Source organism: Doryrhamphus excisus, chromosome 11 (assembly GCF_030265055.1).
Source record: "Doryrhamphus excisus isolate RoL2022-K1 chromosome 11, RoL_Dexc_1.0, whole genome shotgun sequence".
Taxonomy (NCBI): Eukaryota; Metazoa; Chordata; class Actinopteri; order Syngnathiformes; family Syngnathidae; genus Doryrhamphus; species Doryrhamphus excisus.
The window spans coordinates 6,824,110-6,842,099 of record NC_080476.1 but is presented as its reverse complement, the minus strand read 5'-3'; the positions used below and the strand labels follow the sequence as shown (position 1 = coordinate 6,842,099).

Sequence of the window (17,990 nt, the reverse complement as noted above, 5' to 3'; positions counted from 1 at the left end):
AGTGTATACACTCATGGAAAAGCTTCTTGTTTTTTCTCTACACACAATGCAGGATTAGGGCCACATTAGAAATTGGATTTTGAGAATAAAGTCGTAAATTTACGAGAAGAAAGTCGTAATACTATGCATCATTTGTGTCAGAGGGAAAATAGAGCATACAGGTAGGTCTTCAGGAAAGAAGGAAACTTTCCTCTTGCTTCGGGCAAGCTTTTATTTAGAACGTTGCAGCAAAACAAAGTAACAGAGCAGGAAGCTGTTGCTTGCTAGTTTCAAACCATTGAAATTCTTTCATAATAAATAGACGTACATGTGTAGTGAGGACTCTCTAAAATAGGCATGATGCAGATAATAATTCCACCTAACATAAACTGTTCCACCAGCTTCTCACCAAAACACGGTGCAAACAGCGGTATAGGTACAGTACAAAATTTAAAACCGTTTTAAATGAAGGTGCCAGATTCAGACCAACAGTAAAAATAACTATACACTAGCAAAAACGGCAGCACTTTAACTATTACACCCTTTCTGTACAAAATAACATCTTAAAGAGACACAAGACAGTCAAAAGTAATTATTTTTACTTCAGCAAAGCATGCTGGGAAATGTATAATCTGCCCATTCCACAACTCAAACTCGTGTGTTGATATAAAATACTGTAGCCTTTGCACGGGTGTTGAACAAAATGCACATTTCCCCCACTAGTTGGAACAAAAACCCACTCATCTACATGAGTGAAGTTAAAAAAATGTCCACATAAAGACACATTCACCAGCTATCATGCGCATTTTAACCAGAAAACGCAACCCCAGGGTGTATTAGATTGGTATGTTCCAATCCTGGCACTGCACGCACAGGGAACCGCGATAAAAGGTGTGCATGCTTGTTACTTACCCATTTGTCAGTGCTAATGAGACATTTTCTCTAAATCTGACCATACCAACTTCTATTTTTTCAACCTGGATTAGTGGGACCTGTGTGACACAGGCCAGTCGTCGGGCCCCCAATTTATGAAGGACAAACACCAGGTGTGGATAATGGATAATTGCAGGATGGCAAAGCAAAATCTGCTACCAATAACAACAAATGCTTCTAAGGCAGCAAAATCACCAGAAGGTAAAACACACAAAGAAGGCACAATGCAAGAGCGTGATTGAGCAGGGAGCGAGCAAATTCCGCCCCCCAAAAAACAATCTGGCAGCCAGTGAGTCTCACAGCATTGCTTATGAAGGTCTGATGATTGCACTCAGTTGGCACAGGTGGTTCCACAGAACCAGCAGTGCACTGCAAAAAACAACAGACAGGTGGCAGCAGAGCAACAGCAGCAGAACATGGACAGGATGTCCTGTCATGCAGGCAACTTCACTGTGCACCGATGATTGGTTAAAAGACAGGAAGGTTTTAAGGCAGGGGTCTCAAACACAATTTACCTGGGGGCCACTGGAGCTAGGGTCTGGGCAAGGCTGGGCCTCATCAGGTTTTCCAAAAAAAAAAAACGCATTTATTAAAAACAGAAAAATATACAAACTTTTTCAGTACTTTGGTTCTGATTTTCTACAATAAAAGCTCTGATAAAACATTCCACTGTTGTCAAATATCTTAATTAATTAAAATATCTTAATTATTTATTTCCTTTAAACTTGAATAGCCAAAAACTTACCACTTCCACACGGATAGGGAGGATAACTATTAACAGTTATTTAACCTTTAACATGAACATTAATCAAACGTAATAATTTTTTCTGGGTACATGATACCATACAGCATCCATATCAAACTTGCGCGGGCCACACTAACATTAAACTTTCATATCAAGGCGGGGGCCTCAAACTAGTGTCCTGCGGGCCACATTTGGTCTGCGGGCCGCGTGTTTGAGACCCATTTTAAGGTGTTGAAACACAGAAATCACAGGGCTGGTAATCCCTCGTTTATCACGGCCAATTAGTTCCAAACCTGTGATAAGTATTTTTTTTATTTAGAAATTATATATTTTTGTAGTTATGGCACAGAAACTTGTTTATGACCTTCAAAATTGGTTTTAAACATTATTAGAGCCCTCTACACATGAAATAACACCCCTATAGTTTTTTTTCACTCAATATAGCAGACATGATAACAGAGAAAATAAGCCAAAAAAAACAACCTTTTGTCGGCTACATAAAATAATGTGGGGGGCCAGTTCTGGCCCCTGGGCCTTGAGTTTGACATCAGTGATGTAAATGCCCTGTATGTGCTGCTTTGCAGTTAAATGTCTCCCACTGTGGGATTAATTGTGTGTGAATTTACCATGGCTTGTAACACATGACCCCACGTGTTACAAAGCTTTAGAGGCCCCATATTGACATTTTTAACCTATTTTATGTCCAGAGGTGCTTTTCCGCAGAGATTCTGGTTCTGCTACAATAAGTATTTGTTATGCGTATTTCATTGATCAAATAGCAGGACCAAGTTATTTTCAAATACCAAGTTAAAGACAAAAGAAGGACCTCCTTGTTCATATTATTCATTCATTATATTCATATACTTCATATTATTATTGCACATCATTAAAACAGACAAATGCAAGTAGTTTTGACATGTTTTATTATATATTTCTGGCATCTAAAAGTATTTACTGTAGAAACTAACGGCTATAATTGTAAAAGAAATCATGCAATATACATGTGAGCTGACCATATTCTGAATTTAAAAAAAATCACATAAAACAACACAAAAATAACACAAAATATGTAAGGAATAAAATATGTACATAAAAAGTAAATAAAATTACACACTATAATAAAAGGGGGAAATATCCCTCAAGGCTTAAGAGGTAACATTATTTTGAGGTATTGAATGTTCATAGATTTACTGGTATAGTTTGAACTGAGATACGTAAACAACCATTTGTAACACAATCTTACATTTCTGTATAATCATAACAAACTTATTTAAATATCCATAAAAACTAGTCAAGAATAGAATATATACAGCCTGAGTGCATATTGTAAGCACAGTGATTTGGCATTTTATTTAAAATATTAACATTGAAACTATATAACAAATTTAGCTGCAGTAAAATAATAAAAGTCCAACATAAAATAACTCCAGTGCAGTGTTTCTTCAGCATCCCTTTACTTTGAATGAAAACAACGATCACGCCAGCAAAGGAAAACAAATAATTCCTGATATGTTTTCACTAACACCTGCATAATTGCTGCATTGATACAAACTATTAATCCACTATGGCAACATCTCTTACTGTATATGGCTTGCTTGGAACCACCCCCAAAAAACAACAAAAAGCAACTACTTTAAGTGCAGAAATAATATACAGCACCGCTGAAGAGAAAAGGTCAAACAGAATCAATAAAAACAAATAAATATGATACAGTTTGTAAATAATGGCTTATTTTAGGACACAAATGTAGTTCATATTTAATATCTATTGAGGAGAATACAGCAAATACAGTGGTGATTTATAAAAGAAAATCTTGAATATCTGTATTTAGCTACCTTCATTTTCATGGCACCGGAAAATATCTTTGTAAATACTTTTTAAAAATCATATAAAAAATACATTTGTATTTTATTATATTTAAAAATCTCGTATAGAGATCTGGACATAAAACGTGTGCATATATCCTTTGCAATACTGTTAACTCGATCATGTTTATGTCACATTTAACCCCGACTGAGTGATACAACTACAAGATTATGGAAGTATTTGTACTATTGATGTTTGCAAATCTGTGTACTATGAGATAAAAACCCTGCGGATTTCTTCCTAGCAAGTGAAGAGATCTGACACACTCACTGCTGGATGTTTTTCACATCATGAACTCCAAATATACAACCATTCCACCATGCGTAAAACATAGTATAGGAATGATTGTATGTTTACTTTATTATAACCATACACTATAATCCTTCTTATTTACTGAATATGGGTACAGTACAGCCCAAAAGTCAGCTGGGATAGGCTCCAGCATACCTGCGACCCTAGTGAGGATAAGCTGCATAGAAAATGGATGGCTGGATTTAGCAAAAAAAAAGCTAAAAATAACAAATTTCGGTCTATTTTTTTTCTGCTGGTACCCGAGTGATGATGTCATGCGGTCTGGAATTATTTCAGGCTTTGAACTATACTTTGTCCTACTGATGCTTGTGCAACATCGAAATTTCTAATATATGAATATAATTTGTGAATTTATTAATACTAACCTGTCTTACTTGTTGATAGTAAAAGAAGATGTTATTTTACTTATATTAATTGGTCATTGATGCCTAGCCTATATTAAATCTTCAAAATAATTATGGCACTTTTTCTATACTTTTTCTTAAATTGCACACACACACACACACACACACAGGGTGAGCTCCACCACCTTAGCCTGACACCCAGCTGTGAGTGGTTGTCTTCACCCTCTGTGGGAACACTTGAGCCCCAGCTGCTGGATCGAAATTAAAATCTAACGCCCCGCCATCCATGAGTGTGTCATGGAGGACAGACTCCACGTCACATTCAAACCTCTCAATGGACATATTGTCCAGGTCACTGGGCAGCCGCTCCTGATGATGTGCATGCGGGTGAAATTCCCTGTAGCCGTTGTTGCTGCTGCTGCTGCGGTAGGTCGCCGTGACATCGTTAGCCAGAGCCGGGTGACCACGGGACAGTTGCAGGTGTGTCCTCAGGCTCGTCATTTGAGGAGGGGCCCCTGAGAGACTAGTCAAATTGGTCAAGGGGATCATGTTACTGCTATTCAGGTCTCGTGACGTTGGAGGACCCTGGTTATGTATAGCTTGTGGATTTGCGTGAAGGACAGGGAGACACTGGGACGGATGGATCATTTTTGCGCCATTATGACCTACTGGTTGGCTCTGGCTCTCATAGGTGGGCACTGGACAACGGCCCCTCCCGACATGAGACACAAGCGAATCCTTGAAGGGAATCATGTTTCTTCTGGTGTCTGCATCTGAGGTCAGGAGCTCTTTAAGGAGGCCAGCGGGGCACATATATTGGTTCTCATAAGGCCCGTAGTCCTGCTTGTCTTCTGGAAGTGAATGCATGGAGACACAGGACATGGAGTTCATCCGAGCCGGGCCATAAACGCATTTTCCATAGTCCTGCTGTGGTTGGGGGGAGTTATAGGGACCGCTCTGAAGCATGGCGCCATTAGGAGAGCAAGAGTCAGAACCCATCGGGGGGTTCTTCGGAAACAGCATGTTCAAGTTATCCGCCAGGCTCTCCATGACAATCTCCGAACCCCCCATGGAGCCCGACACTTCAGACAGGCTGGGTAAAGGGGTGGTGATCTTGCTCCCCCCAGGGTACATCAGGTGACTGTCGGCTTCTGCCAGGTCATCCTGCTCAGAGGAGAAAGGTGAGCGGCGGCCGCTGAGGGTGCTAGCATCTGAGCTGGTGCGTGTTCGGAAGGAGCCCCAGGCCTCCAAGTCCTCGTTGCTGTGGGAGCTTGGACTTCCCAGCCAGGTGGAGTACTGGGAACCGGGACTGCTCGCTCCTCCCTCGGCCCCTTCTTGTTGAGCCAGCTGGTTGTGGGGAAAAACAAAAACCTGAATTTAATCTCAAATGAATCAGATTATTTTATATTATAATTATATTATAATATAATTATAATATTATAATTATATTATATTATATTATTATAATATTATTATAATATATTATTTATATTATTATTATTATATTATTCCCAGCACTCATGCTATTCAGACAATAATGGCTGTGTGTTGAGTCAGTTGACAGTAAATTTATACTGCTATACAAGCTGTACACGGACTACTCTAAAGTATACCTTGTGAAGATACACTGAACTTTACCTTTTTCTTTGTAGCTCGCCCTCGACTCTTGGCGAACTTACTGTTGTTGTCCATCGAAGCAGCTCTGCGTCGAGGTGACTTGCCGTTCTTCCCTCCGTCTGGATTGAGCATCCACCACGAGCTCTTCCCGGTTCCCTCGTTCTGAATGCGCACAAAGCGGCTGTGCAGTGAGAGGTTGTGTCTGATGGAATTCTACACGGGAAGAGAGTCGATCATTTGTGAGCCATCCAAGGATATCATATATCATATCATATTCATTTGGAGACAATCCCAGCTGAAGTCAACTATCAATTTTCACCAAAATGTTGCCCCATTTGTCATACACTGTCTTGGTTTTCCCCGGGTACTCCGGTTTCCTCCCACGTTCCAAAAACATGCTAGGTTAATTGGTGACTCCAAATTGTCCATAGGTATGAATGTGAGTGTGAATGGTTGTTTGTCTATATGTGCCCTGTGATTGGCTGGCGACCAGTCCAGGGTGTACCCTGCCTCTCGCCCAAAGACAGCTGGGATAGGCTCCAGCATACCCCCGCGACCCTCGTGAGGGCATGCACGGGGAGAACATGCAAACTCCACACAGAGATGGCCGAGGGTGGAATTGAACCCAGGTCTCCTAGCTGTGAGGTCTGCGCGCTAACGCTAATGATCGCCGTGCAGCAGATGATGGCATGTTTTTCAAGTCTGATTCAACAGTGCTGCCGCTGGTTGTAACCAAGTTATGCATTCCAATTTTCATGAATTGAACATCCTGCTGTGATGCACTTTGACGTCCTATGGTACACTTCGGATATTGTTACTAAACTTTTGTTTGATTAAAACTACAACAAACCTTGACATCACAAAAATATTAACAAAAAAACCCATTTGATTATAATTACAGTTTTTCCATGCAGATAACAATTCAAAAATCATCGAATATAATGAATGAAGAGACCTTATTGTTGATGTGAACAAGATGCGGCAAGATCAAATTCAATAGTGCTTCTCATCTTCTTTACCACATTGCTGGCACATCCAACATTCTTTGGCCCCATGGGGGGTTATTTAGCAGTTGCAATCAATAAAAAATGTGAGGGCAGAGAGTCATAAAAACCTAGGGTGCTTTGTTTGGACACTTGATTATGTGGAACAATACAATACAATATGTTTGTAATGTGCAATATTGTACAAAAACACTGCAAAATATCGGGAAAAAATTACCATAAATAATGAATCATACAAAAATAATATTTGACTGACCTAACAATATTTCTCTAGCGTTTTGGCTTGGCAACTACCCCTCTCAGTAATTGCATCCAGTATCTGAGGGAATTGCAATATCTCGTTATTTATTATGACAGCCTTTCCCTTCTCTCTTCACAGGAGGTGATGATCGCATGTTTCCTGTGATCTCACTGCACTTTTATCTGCACATCTCCATCACACCCTCACAGTGGTGGCAAAACTACTCCACCAAAGTGGAAAACAACACAGAGAAAAGAAAAGAGAGTGATTTGGTCATAAGTAATAAATAATAAGCTCTCATTTAGCGAGAGAGTGAGCATTTTGAAAGTGAGCTCATCCAAACCTCTTACTTTTTGTAAGTAGTGATTTTACCCCTCTGCAAATATGTATAAAGCTAACTCCTCATGTAGTAGCTTCTCCTTAATGATACCATATGAGTCTAAAAAGGGAGCCAGAGGCCCCTCCTGTCATAACGCTCTCAGGCGGGAGACGGAAATAAAAAAAAAAGCTACCATGCAACATGTACTGGATGTAGACATATTGTACCATCGAAGCCTCTCGGGGACAAAATCTTCCAAAAATGACAAAACACAGAACATGCTGCACGAGACCTAAGAGCGGGGAAGTTCCCCTGAATGTCCATTGCAGTTACAGAGGAGCCAGATGTCCTCAACCACAAGGTTCATCGGGGATAAAAAGGCAAGGTGGTTCATTCAAAAAAACAACAACCCGCCTCTCTTGATGTTTGTATTAAACATTAGATTATCTAGAAAGGGGATGTTATGGAAAAAACGCAACTGCATTCAAATCATTCATGTCGGCTTAATAAGATTTACAACTATTTGAAGGACTTCAAGTAAAAATAGAAGTACCGAGGCTATTATTTAGGACGACTGTCACCACGCTGAAGCACTGAACTACAACAAGTTTACGTTCATGTGAAGATGAGAGCACATTTGAGCGAAAGAGGAGAGCAGGGTGGAGGTTACAGGGTTCGCATGTGGAGAGGGGAGGGTGCCAGAGCGAGTTGTTGTTGCTGTGTGGGCCGAGGTCAATGAGTTCAATGAACACGAGGAGCCTCGGCCGGCTCTAACAGAGGCGTGCAAACAGGTTGGCTGGAGCATCACATGTAACGTACTTCTTTCTGACTCAACCTCAGCAGACAGTGAAGGATAGTAGTAAGGTTGATATCATATTCAAAATGTCTGTTTATTTGAATGAAGATTTCTTTTGGTGGAGACTCACTTAGACTCACGCAGTGATTCTTAACTAGTGGGTTGGGCTGCAAAAGAGGGCGGCCGATTATGCATTATTTTACGCATTTCCTCATAATTTCCTTACTAAAATGCACTTTGCACATGTACCTACTGTATGTGTATTTACAAAGATGACTTCAACAACTTAATGTCCATTTGCGAACCCCCGTCTTAAAGCACAAGTTGGCCAAAAGTAGACATAGTGTGACTCACTGGTGATATGCAAATGTTTACACCCTCTGATTAGTTCTAACAATAGATCATGGACTGCATGACTGGTCCCCGGGAAGAGGCATTCTCTCCTTAGCCTGGGATAATCCTCGTCTGAGACAGACCTCACCTCAGCCCAAAGAGAACAAAAGCCATCCCCAGCCTCGCTAATTCAGGAGGTGCCCCTGTCACACACATTATTCCTCTAAAAGCCCGACCCAAGGTGGCCTGGATGTCTCATTGTCACAGCACGTCTTTTTAAAACCGCGTCGCTATGGCCACTTTAAAGCAGTCGTACTTTACCTGAGGCTATATGACACATCATGTGAATGTGGGCCATTCACAAATTGATTAACTTGATTGACCCATTTTTGCAGGCAGAGGGATATTCCCAGGACCGGATTAGAAAGGCCTGAAAATGGGAAATGTTTGAGAAAGAACTTCTACTAAGTAAAGTGAGCTAAGTAATGACCCATATCATGGGAGTCATATAATACTGCTGCTGTTCACAAAACACCACACAGAGGGGAAGTCCTAGGGAGTCAGCAATAGGATGCAAATACGATGCAACTGGAGAGTACAATAAAGTCAACGGCTACTTTTACGTTGATGCACGATGCTGCATGGACCACAATGTGTGCAATTCATTAGTGGTACCTTTGGTGTGAAGTGGTGCTCATTTCAAAAAAACCCTTGAGACCTGGCAAAAGGCTTTCAAATGATTCCACTTGATGGATACACTTTCACTCTACTGAGAGCTTTTTGTTTTTAAATTGTATTTTAATCTCGTTAAAATGTATTTTCCTGACGCATTTACTATAACAAGGAAACCAAAATACAAAATTATTGGATTGATTGTATTAGTCCACTGATTGGTTAGCATGTTGGCCATACAGTCAGGAGATTGGGAAGACCTGGGTTCGATTCTCTGTGCACATTCCAAAAACATGCTATGTTAATGCTAACCGGCCAATCAGATCCGGTTTGACGACGACGGGAAGGGCTACAAACCCGACAGAGGAATCACCGCAGAGCTGGAACGCGTTCGCATAAAGTACGTCAGTTTATTTTTACTTGGATTGTTTTTTCATAGGCTGCAAGGCAGCCAAGTGGTCAGCGTGCAAGCCACACAGCTGGGAGACCTGAGTACGATTCCACACTCGGCCATCTCTGTGTGGAGTTTGCATGTTCTCCTCGTGCATGCGTGAGTTTCCTCCGGGTACTCCGATTTCCTCCCACATTCCAAAAACATGCTAGCTTAATTGGTGACTCCAAATTGTCCATAGGTATGAATGTGAGTGTGAATGGTTGTTTGTCTATATGTGCCCTGTGATTGGCTGGCTATCTTTATTTACTTATCATTACAATCACCACATGTCAGGGTGCACAACTGTAAAAGGAGTCTCCTGATGAAGTCAGTGAACCATCCACATGATGGTAAAATACCACTTGCAGCCGACTCTCAATACTATCCTATTTCCACACAATATCTGGGTTCTTGTTACAAAAAAAAGAAGCTTGAGACCCCGCCCACTGGACCTCAAAGCAATCTCATTGACACAGCTGCTGTTCCTTGTGCAGCCAAGCATGATGCTGGCAGTAACGGTCACAGGATGAGTAAACAAACAAGGTCCCGGTCTGTAGGGACAGGTGCAGCTTGCACAGTGAAAGTGGACTCACGTGCAAATGGTCCAGATGTTAATACACCATCCGAGCCAAATACAAATAGGACAAAGGAAGCAAGAAACCAATTACTGGAGATCAGTAGTAAACATGAATGGCATTATATACAGATAAAAAAGCACATGCACCAATAATAATAACATGAGGCGAGACGATGCATGAGATAGGGTCCACAAGAATGAGAGGAGAAGAGATTTTATCATCTATTTTATAAGAAAAGTACAATTTAAAAAATAGTGTTTTGTCAGGAAGGCCAGTAGCATTGTGGAAGGATTTTTACAGCTTTAAGACGTGCATTGGAGCTCACTGCTCACCTATGTTGATTACTTGTATTTCATTACCGAATAAACGCAAACACTTGTATGCGCATCCTTAAATTGTCAACACGGACCTCTTCTATGTATGAGGTGTGTTGTGAAATAGAACCGGTCATTTCCGGTACTTGAAAGTTAACGTTGAGTCAAATGTAATGAGATGCAATAGAATAGACAAGAATAGACAAGTCCGGTTGATCTGAAAAATCATAAGTAAAATTGATGATATGTAGAATTGTAGAAAAAAATGTAGGAGAAACTGCTATACGTTACTCATTGACGTTGGGAAGACCAAAGTGTAAGGTATGCAGAAAGTATTTAATGTGCATTTCCAATAATACATTGCACACTACTTCCGAGTTACTGCATTATCCTTCATAGTAGTGATGTCATCATTTACAGTCAGATTGGCTTTGCTCTTGCAATACAGACGAGAAATCGTCACATTTTAGTGTTAGGGTTAGAGGTTAACCTTACAATGGATTAATGACGCAAACAGAGCTTCCACTGTACTACATGGTCTGTGGTGCATGGGGTTCGAACCTGTTTTCAGATAGATAGATACCTATTCAGTGAAATACCTTGCATGACAAGAACAAGAGTTTACATCTTACAGATTTTACTGTAAAGGGATGAGCCACTTCCTGACACTGACTTCCTGTTCAAGCCCTCCTCCACCGCTCTCCTTTGACCCAGGAAGTGGTTAAAAAGGAACAAAATTAGCATGCTCACGTAAGAAAATGTGTCGCATCCGTAAGTATGGAAAACATGTTGCCTCTTGATGACTGTGTGCGTGATGCAGTACATTACTGGGCAACCTACTTCTACCGCCACATTAAAGTGGAAGGAGAGATACAGTGTGTGTGGGTGGGGGCATATGAGGTTGACACTTTAAAAAAATAATGTCTCTTGATAAGAGCTGCAAACATACTGTAATATGCATGCCAGTCCAGTATTACAGTAATACCTCGTATATCGCGGTTAATTGGGTCCACACCCAATCGTGATAAGGGAATTTCCACAAAATAGGAATTCTTATTAGTCACCTTTGCACTTGTATTACCCAATATAGTAGACATAATAGAGTAAATAAGCTTTTTATGAATAAGACTCATACTAATGTGTGTTGTTATAAATGTCACGGGCAGACAGGAAGTGTTCCGAGTTGAGTTTGAGATCATTGAGCTTCTGAGATCATTCAAACCCGCAATAAAAGCCTGTTGTTCCGGCGATCAAGTCTGGTATTTGGGTGTCAACGTTACTTATATCTTGTCTGGCCAGTGTCTTTGAATGCATCTCATTCATTTCTCCCGCTTTTTCCTCACAAGGGTCGCCGAGGTGCTGGAGTCTATCCCAGCTGTCTTTGGGCGAAAGGCGGGGTACACCCTGGACTGGTCGCCAGCCAATCACAGGGCACATATAGACAAACAACCATTCACACTCACATTCATACCTATGGACAATTTGGAGTCACCAATTAACCTAGCATGTTTTTGGAATGTGGGAGGAAACCGGAGTACCCGGAGAAAACCCACATGCAAACTCCACACAGAGATGGCCGTGGGTGGAATTGAACCCTGGTCTCCTAGCTGTGAGGTCTGCGCGCTAACCACTCGACCACTGTGCCATCCTTTGAATGCATCTTCTGAAATAAATTCTTACAAACCCCCAATCCTGGACTTTGAAGAGACAAATTCTCTTCACATGTCCTGAAGCACCAATCACTCATCTAACTGCATGTCTCTGTTTTTTCTTACCACCCATGCACAATTTTTGTTTTGCATAATGGTTTGAGGCAAGGTCCTTTTTCATCCAAGAGTGGGGGTATTATTGTCCTGAGCAGGCACGGAGGACAATGCCAATGCGCACATGCCAAGGATTCCACAGACTCACACATGGGTATACCGCAGACTGTATGCAGGCCTCTGAGTCAGCTGAGTGCTCCCCTCCTTCCCTCCTCCTTCCCTCCTCCAGCCACAGACGCTCTTATAAAAAAAAAACACACCAGCCCCCAAGCGTCCCTTTCTTCATGGGGTTACTTTAAACTCAGTGGGCCTCTTAAGTTCCCAGGCGGGCCTCTCCTTTCTTAACCTTGTGATTCCCAAGACAATTGGCTGACAGTTATTCATGGTGCAACATTTCTCTCATCCAGTGTCCCTGAATGTCCTCTGTAAGAAAGAAATGGAGCACATGAAAGGAAAGACCAACCAAGTAGAAATACAAAATGACTGAAAACGTATTTTTTGAAGTACTGTGAATATTCTACCTTTAGTGGTACTATGATGCTGCTTTTTACACATGATGCATTAGTGTGGATGACTGCTTCTCAAATAGTGGTCCGCCCCCCCACAGTAATGTTTAGTCTTGGTACTTGTTCCCTCAGCAGAGAGATAACTTGTTCTCAATCAAGACTCTAGTTGAGTTCCGTTTTACAGCCTTAAGGGATAGTTCGGATTTTTTTACAGCAGTGTTATGCGTCAAGACTGACTTCCCCCCCCCCACTTTGTCCAGTGAGACGAATTCTGGTCAGATTTCAGTGATGAGGAACATAGTTCAGGTTAGTAGCCATTTGGCTTCTCAAAACAATATGCGTTCAAAAGAGTAATACTAAAAAAATATATTACACCTGACAAATCGCATGTTGACCAAGTGGTTAGCATGTAGGTCACACAGCTAGGAGACCCAGGTTTGATTCCCCCGTCAGGCATCTCTGTGTGGAGTTTGCATGTTCTCCCTGTGCATGCGTGGGTTTTCTCCATGTACTCCGGTTTCCTCCCACATTCCGAAAACATGCTAGGTTAATTGGCGACTCCAAATTGTCCATAGGTATGAATGTGAGTGTGAATGGTTGTTTGTCTATATGTGCCCTGTGATTGGCTGGCGACCAGTCCAGGGTGTACCCCGCCTCTCGCCCAAAGACAGGTGGGATAGGCTCCAGCGACCCTAGTGAGGATAAGCGGTATAGAAAAAGGACCTAACAATAGACAGGTGATCGCATGCATTGATACGAATAGAGTCGATTTGTGAGGTCTGATTTTTTTATGCGACTGCATTACTCTTTTGAATATATATTGTTTTGAGAAGCCAAATTCTTTACTTAAGTGACCTCCACCAACTGTGGTCTAACTGTGTAAACAAGAGTCTACATACTGTATGAAGTTGGAATTGCATGGGTGACTACATCTTCCTTAACACAAGCTTACAGCTTGCCTTATTTGAAGTCACAATAGCTGTACTGATATAGTAATTGAACACACAGCTACTCTTTGATCCACCAACATCCTAAGGGGGAAGCGATCCCCCCCCCCAGTTAGGGGCCTTCCCTGTTGGCATCTTGAGATAGCGCCACGGTATGAGAGGAAAAACAAAGCACTGTGAAGCGAGGCTGGCAGACAGGAAGCATCGTCCTCGTCCTTTCCTCCACCCACCTCAGGTCATTTAATAGGCGGAGCCACGGAATCAAAGTCAACACCCTCAACCACGAAGCTGCTGCCTGCCATGACTCTGTCATTACTCTCACGAATGCTCAGACAAAGTCTAAATAAAGAAAAGCATAACATTAAGAATTATGAAATTATATTCACAAACAACCATTATTGCCCCTCCCCCTCACTTTTTCCAAGCGAGAGCCTTGTGTTTTTGCCGGGTGGGGATGTTAACACATGGCACTGTTTTCCATCCACTTGCCAGGAAATGCGTCATAGTTCATTGTGGGGGGGTTGCGGAGGGGGGGGGGGGGGGCGCCGTGTTATTTTTTTAACAGGAAAGTGTAAAAATAACCATTAGCCAGCAGTTCCAAGGCCCAGTGAGGGAGTCAACGATAGAGAGGTTGAAGAAGAGATGGGTTGATCTAATATTAATGGTACCTTAGAATATTATTTGGTAAATAACAAAATTATATTAAATAAAGTGTCCAAGTTCAAGTCCTTGGCTTTAAATCTCTTTCAAGCCCCAAAAGAATAATAACATTTTTTTTGGCAGTGGTAGTAAGTAACTAACACGGTCATAAGAATAATAAATAAATCCCATTAATGCATAATGCATTATGGATGTTCAGGTCTGTTAAAAAATATTTTATTTCGGCCACTCAAATGTGATCGTGTCATTCATGGAAGCACATATCACATACATATGTACATCAGCTTTGGCAAACACTGATGGACATTTTTGCCTTTTTTCTGATATATTTCAGACCTAACCACTAACTGTTTGTGTTTGATTGACATATTGATTTGCCCCGTCAAGGGCAGGGGGTGCCCAAAGTGCGGCTCACGGTTCGTTTTTTATTGGCCCATGGTGCATAATGGAAATACATCAAAAAAAAAAAAAAACAGAAAAAATGGGGAAAAAAGCACAAAGAGAAAAAGCTGAAATAGTGTATATATAAATAGCCAACAGTATGATGTCCTGGGTGGAAGAAAACTGGACACTATTACTCCATTCAGGGAGCTTTAGATGATTCTTATTTTTACATTTTTACATTATACACTTAAAAAATTAAGCAAAATGAAAAAAAAATACTTTAAAAGTCCATCCATCCATCTATTTTCTATGCCGTTTATCCTCATGAGAGTCATGGGCATGCTGGAGCCTATCCCAGCTGTCTTCGGGCGAGAGGCGGGGTACACCCTGGACTGGTCGCCAGCCAATCACAGGGCACATATAGACAAACAACCATTCACACTCACATTCATACCTATGGACAATTTGGAGTCGCCAATTAACCTAGCATGTTTTTGGAATGTGGGATCATACTCCACATACAAACTCCACACAGAGATGCCCAAGTATTGAACCCAGGTTTTCCCGATCTCCGGCCTAATACTACAACAATGTGGATCATTGAACTTGAGTAAAAATGTCCGGTTTGAGGCCAGAGGTGGAAGTGACGCGGTAAAGAGCATCCCTCCCTTTCTCCCGGAGCAGTAGCATCCGCTGAGGAAACTCTAGAAGGCATGCGACACTAGGATATGAGCACACAGCTCAGGAATGGAGGATGTTTGACGTTCTTCCCGGCATCCCCTTCGACACACGACTCACCAAACACTGATTGAACTCTTTGCGTCACCTCCTGTTATTGTCAACGAGCGCTCACGCTATATATGTTCTGCATTTCCACTAAAATACGTGTTCATATTCATTTAATTGACAGCTCTGAGAATGACAGGCCACGATGAGGATTTTCCTTCAAGTTTGTGAGCAATGGAATCTGTATATGATAGTTCACAAAGGCATTTCCTGACATAGCACCAAAAACTGACAGGTTCCAGGAAGTGCTGCAAACATCAAACATAAGTTTGACTTACAGGTTTGAATTTGACTCTAATTTCAGTCTGCTGAAGTCATTTCTTCATATATTTAACCACTGTCGGGGCCACCTGTTTGTTTTTGTCGGTGTATAGCGTGCCAACATTTCCAAACTTTTGGGACAAATATTATCTCAATATTTTTCAGGCTGTACATTTATCCATGGTGTGTGCAGTGCGTGGTAACACTGGATAGATTGTTTCTCCGATAGGAAAATAGCACTTTAGAGCACTTTTCCCACTTAAAGGTGTTTCACTAAACATAGGATTAAGCTTAGTGTTTTTTCACTGACAAAAGAAACAAATAATTAAATCCTCTCAATGGTGACTCAGATGATATAATATGGAAATATTAATGTTTAACTCTTGGGTGCACTGAGAATAACAAAAACAAGCTGTAGCTTTCATCAATCTGACATATATTATATCATATGTAATATTCAGGGCTGCACGGCGGATGAGAGGTTAGCACGCAGGCCACATAGCTCTGAGACCCGAGTCGATTCCACCCTCGGCCATCTCTGTGTGGAGTTTGGATGTTCTCCCCGTGCATGCGTGGGTTTTCTCCGGGTACTCCGGTTTCCTCCCACATTCCAAAAACATGCTAGGTTAATTGGTGACTCCAAATTGTCCATAGGTATGAATGTGAGTGTGAATGGTTGTTTGTCTATATGTGCCCTGTGATTGGCTGGCAACCAGTCCAGGGTGTACCCCGCCTCTCGCCCGAAGACAGCTGGGATAGGCTCCAGCACCCCCGTGACCCTTGTGAGGATAAGCGGTAGAAAATGAATGAATAAATGAATGAATGTCATATTCATCCACCCATTTCCATACCGCTTATCCTCACGAGGGTCGCGGGTATGCAAATGACGGGGCACACATACATATAGACAAACAACCATTCACACTCACATTCATATCAAGTCATAGATATATTTTACACACACACACACACACACACACGACATCTATGACATCTATTTTTAAAAAAAAAAGTATATATATATATATATATAATCCTTCATGTTCAATACTGTGAGGGGTTAAATGCAGAGATCACATTTTGTGCATGCATGACAATATTGTCTGAAATTAAAATACAGCATTTCCAATCCGATATTATTTTCTCAAAAATTAATGTCACAAAAAAGTGCAGTGCCTTGCTCATGGGCACATTAGCACTGTCTATATTTCTCCAATAACTATCGGTAATTTGCTGAACTTCAAGAGTGACTCCAAAAATAAGCAGTGGGACTAAAACAACTTGTGGAATGAATTGATAATGAAGATTTGTTGTATATTTTGGTCAGTTTTGAAAAAAAAAAAAACAAGGAGCTTTTCCCCCCAAAATGCACATCAGCGTCAAGGCACTTACCTTCCATCCTGCAGAGCTGTTACTGTCTCCTTTATCCTTGAAGTAAGGCACACTCTTCACCATCCAGTCGTAAATCTGGGAAAGAGTCAGCCTCTTCTCGGGTGAGCTCTCGATGGCCCTGGTGATGAGGTCAGCATATGACATGTTCCCCCAAGCGTTCCGTCGGGACGAGCTGCTTTTCCTCTGGCTGGAGCCCCCCAAGGGGGCCATTCCGGAAAGGGGCACCTGTTGCTGGGGCGCTGGTAGCTGCGGGCCTGGCTGATGCAGGTGTTGGTGGAGGTGCAGCCCCTCAGAACGCTGGAAGTCAGAATGGGCCACATACGAGCCATCCTCCTCATAATCCTCTTCCAGTAAACCGAGATTGCGAGCGTTTCCCTGCGGCTCCTGATGCGTGGACGGAGCTGGGGAGGATGTGGTGGAGTTCGTCTGGTCGATGAGCTCCGGCAACGGCCAGGTGCAAGAGCGCGGGCGGGTGAGAGGCTCAAAGTCCGGGTCTACTTGCAGCGGTGGGACCTCAGCCATGTCAGGGTCAAGGCGGCTTTCAGGATCATAGACTCTCACATAAACGTGAATAAAAGCTTGCAGACAAGTTATGCTTTGCAAAGGCGGTCCTTTTAAGTTGCGCTGTGACGTTCACAGCATCCTCCGCTGACTGGTTTCAACTCAAGCCTGGCGCTCTGTGACAAGAGCAGCCGGTGATGCCTTCACGTCCTGTCACATGCTCGGTCATCTGCATTCTTCAGCATGATGAGGGCTCTATGTTTTTTTTTCTCCATGGACAACTAATAATCATGTTTTATGTCCA

The 17,990-nt window shown here is 42.0% G+C and overlaps 1 protein-coding gene across 1 annotated transcript; it reads right to left on the bottom strand.

Annotated features, from left to right (window-relative positions):
* Positions 1-2,619: 2,619 nt before the first annotated feature.
* On the bottom strand, positions 2,620-17,829 carry LOC131138758 (forkhead box protein O1-A-like). Its single transcript, XM_058087968.1, has 3 exons — positions 17,186-17,829; positions 5,818-6,009; positions 2,620-5,526 (listed from the first exon to the last, which is right to left on the bottom strand). The coding sequence occupies exons 1-3, from the start codon at positions 17,705-17,707 to the stop codon at positions 4,366-4,368; spliced, it is 1,875 nt and encodes a 624-aa protein (XP_057943951.1). The 5' UTR covers positions 17,708-17,829; the 3' UTR covers positions 2,620-4,365.
* Between the last annotated feature and the right edge of the window lie 161 nt (positions 17,830-17,990).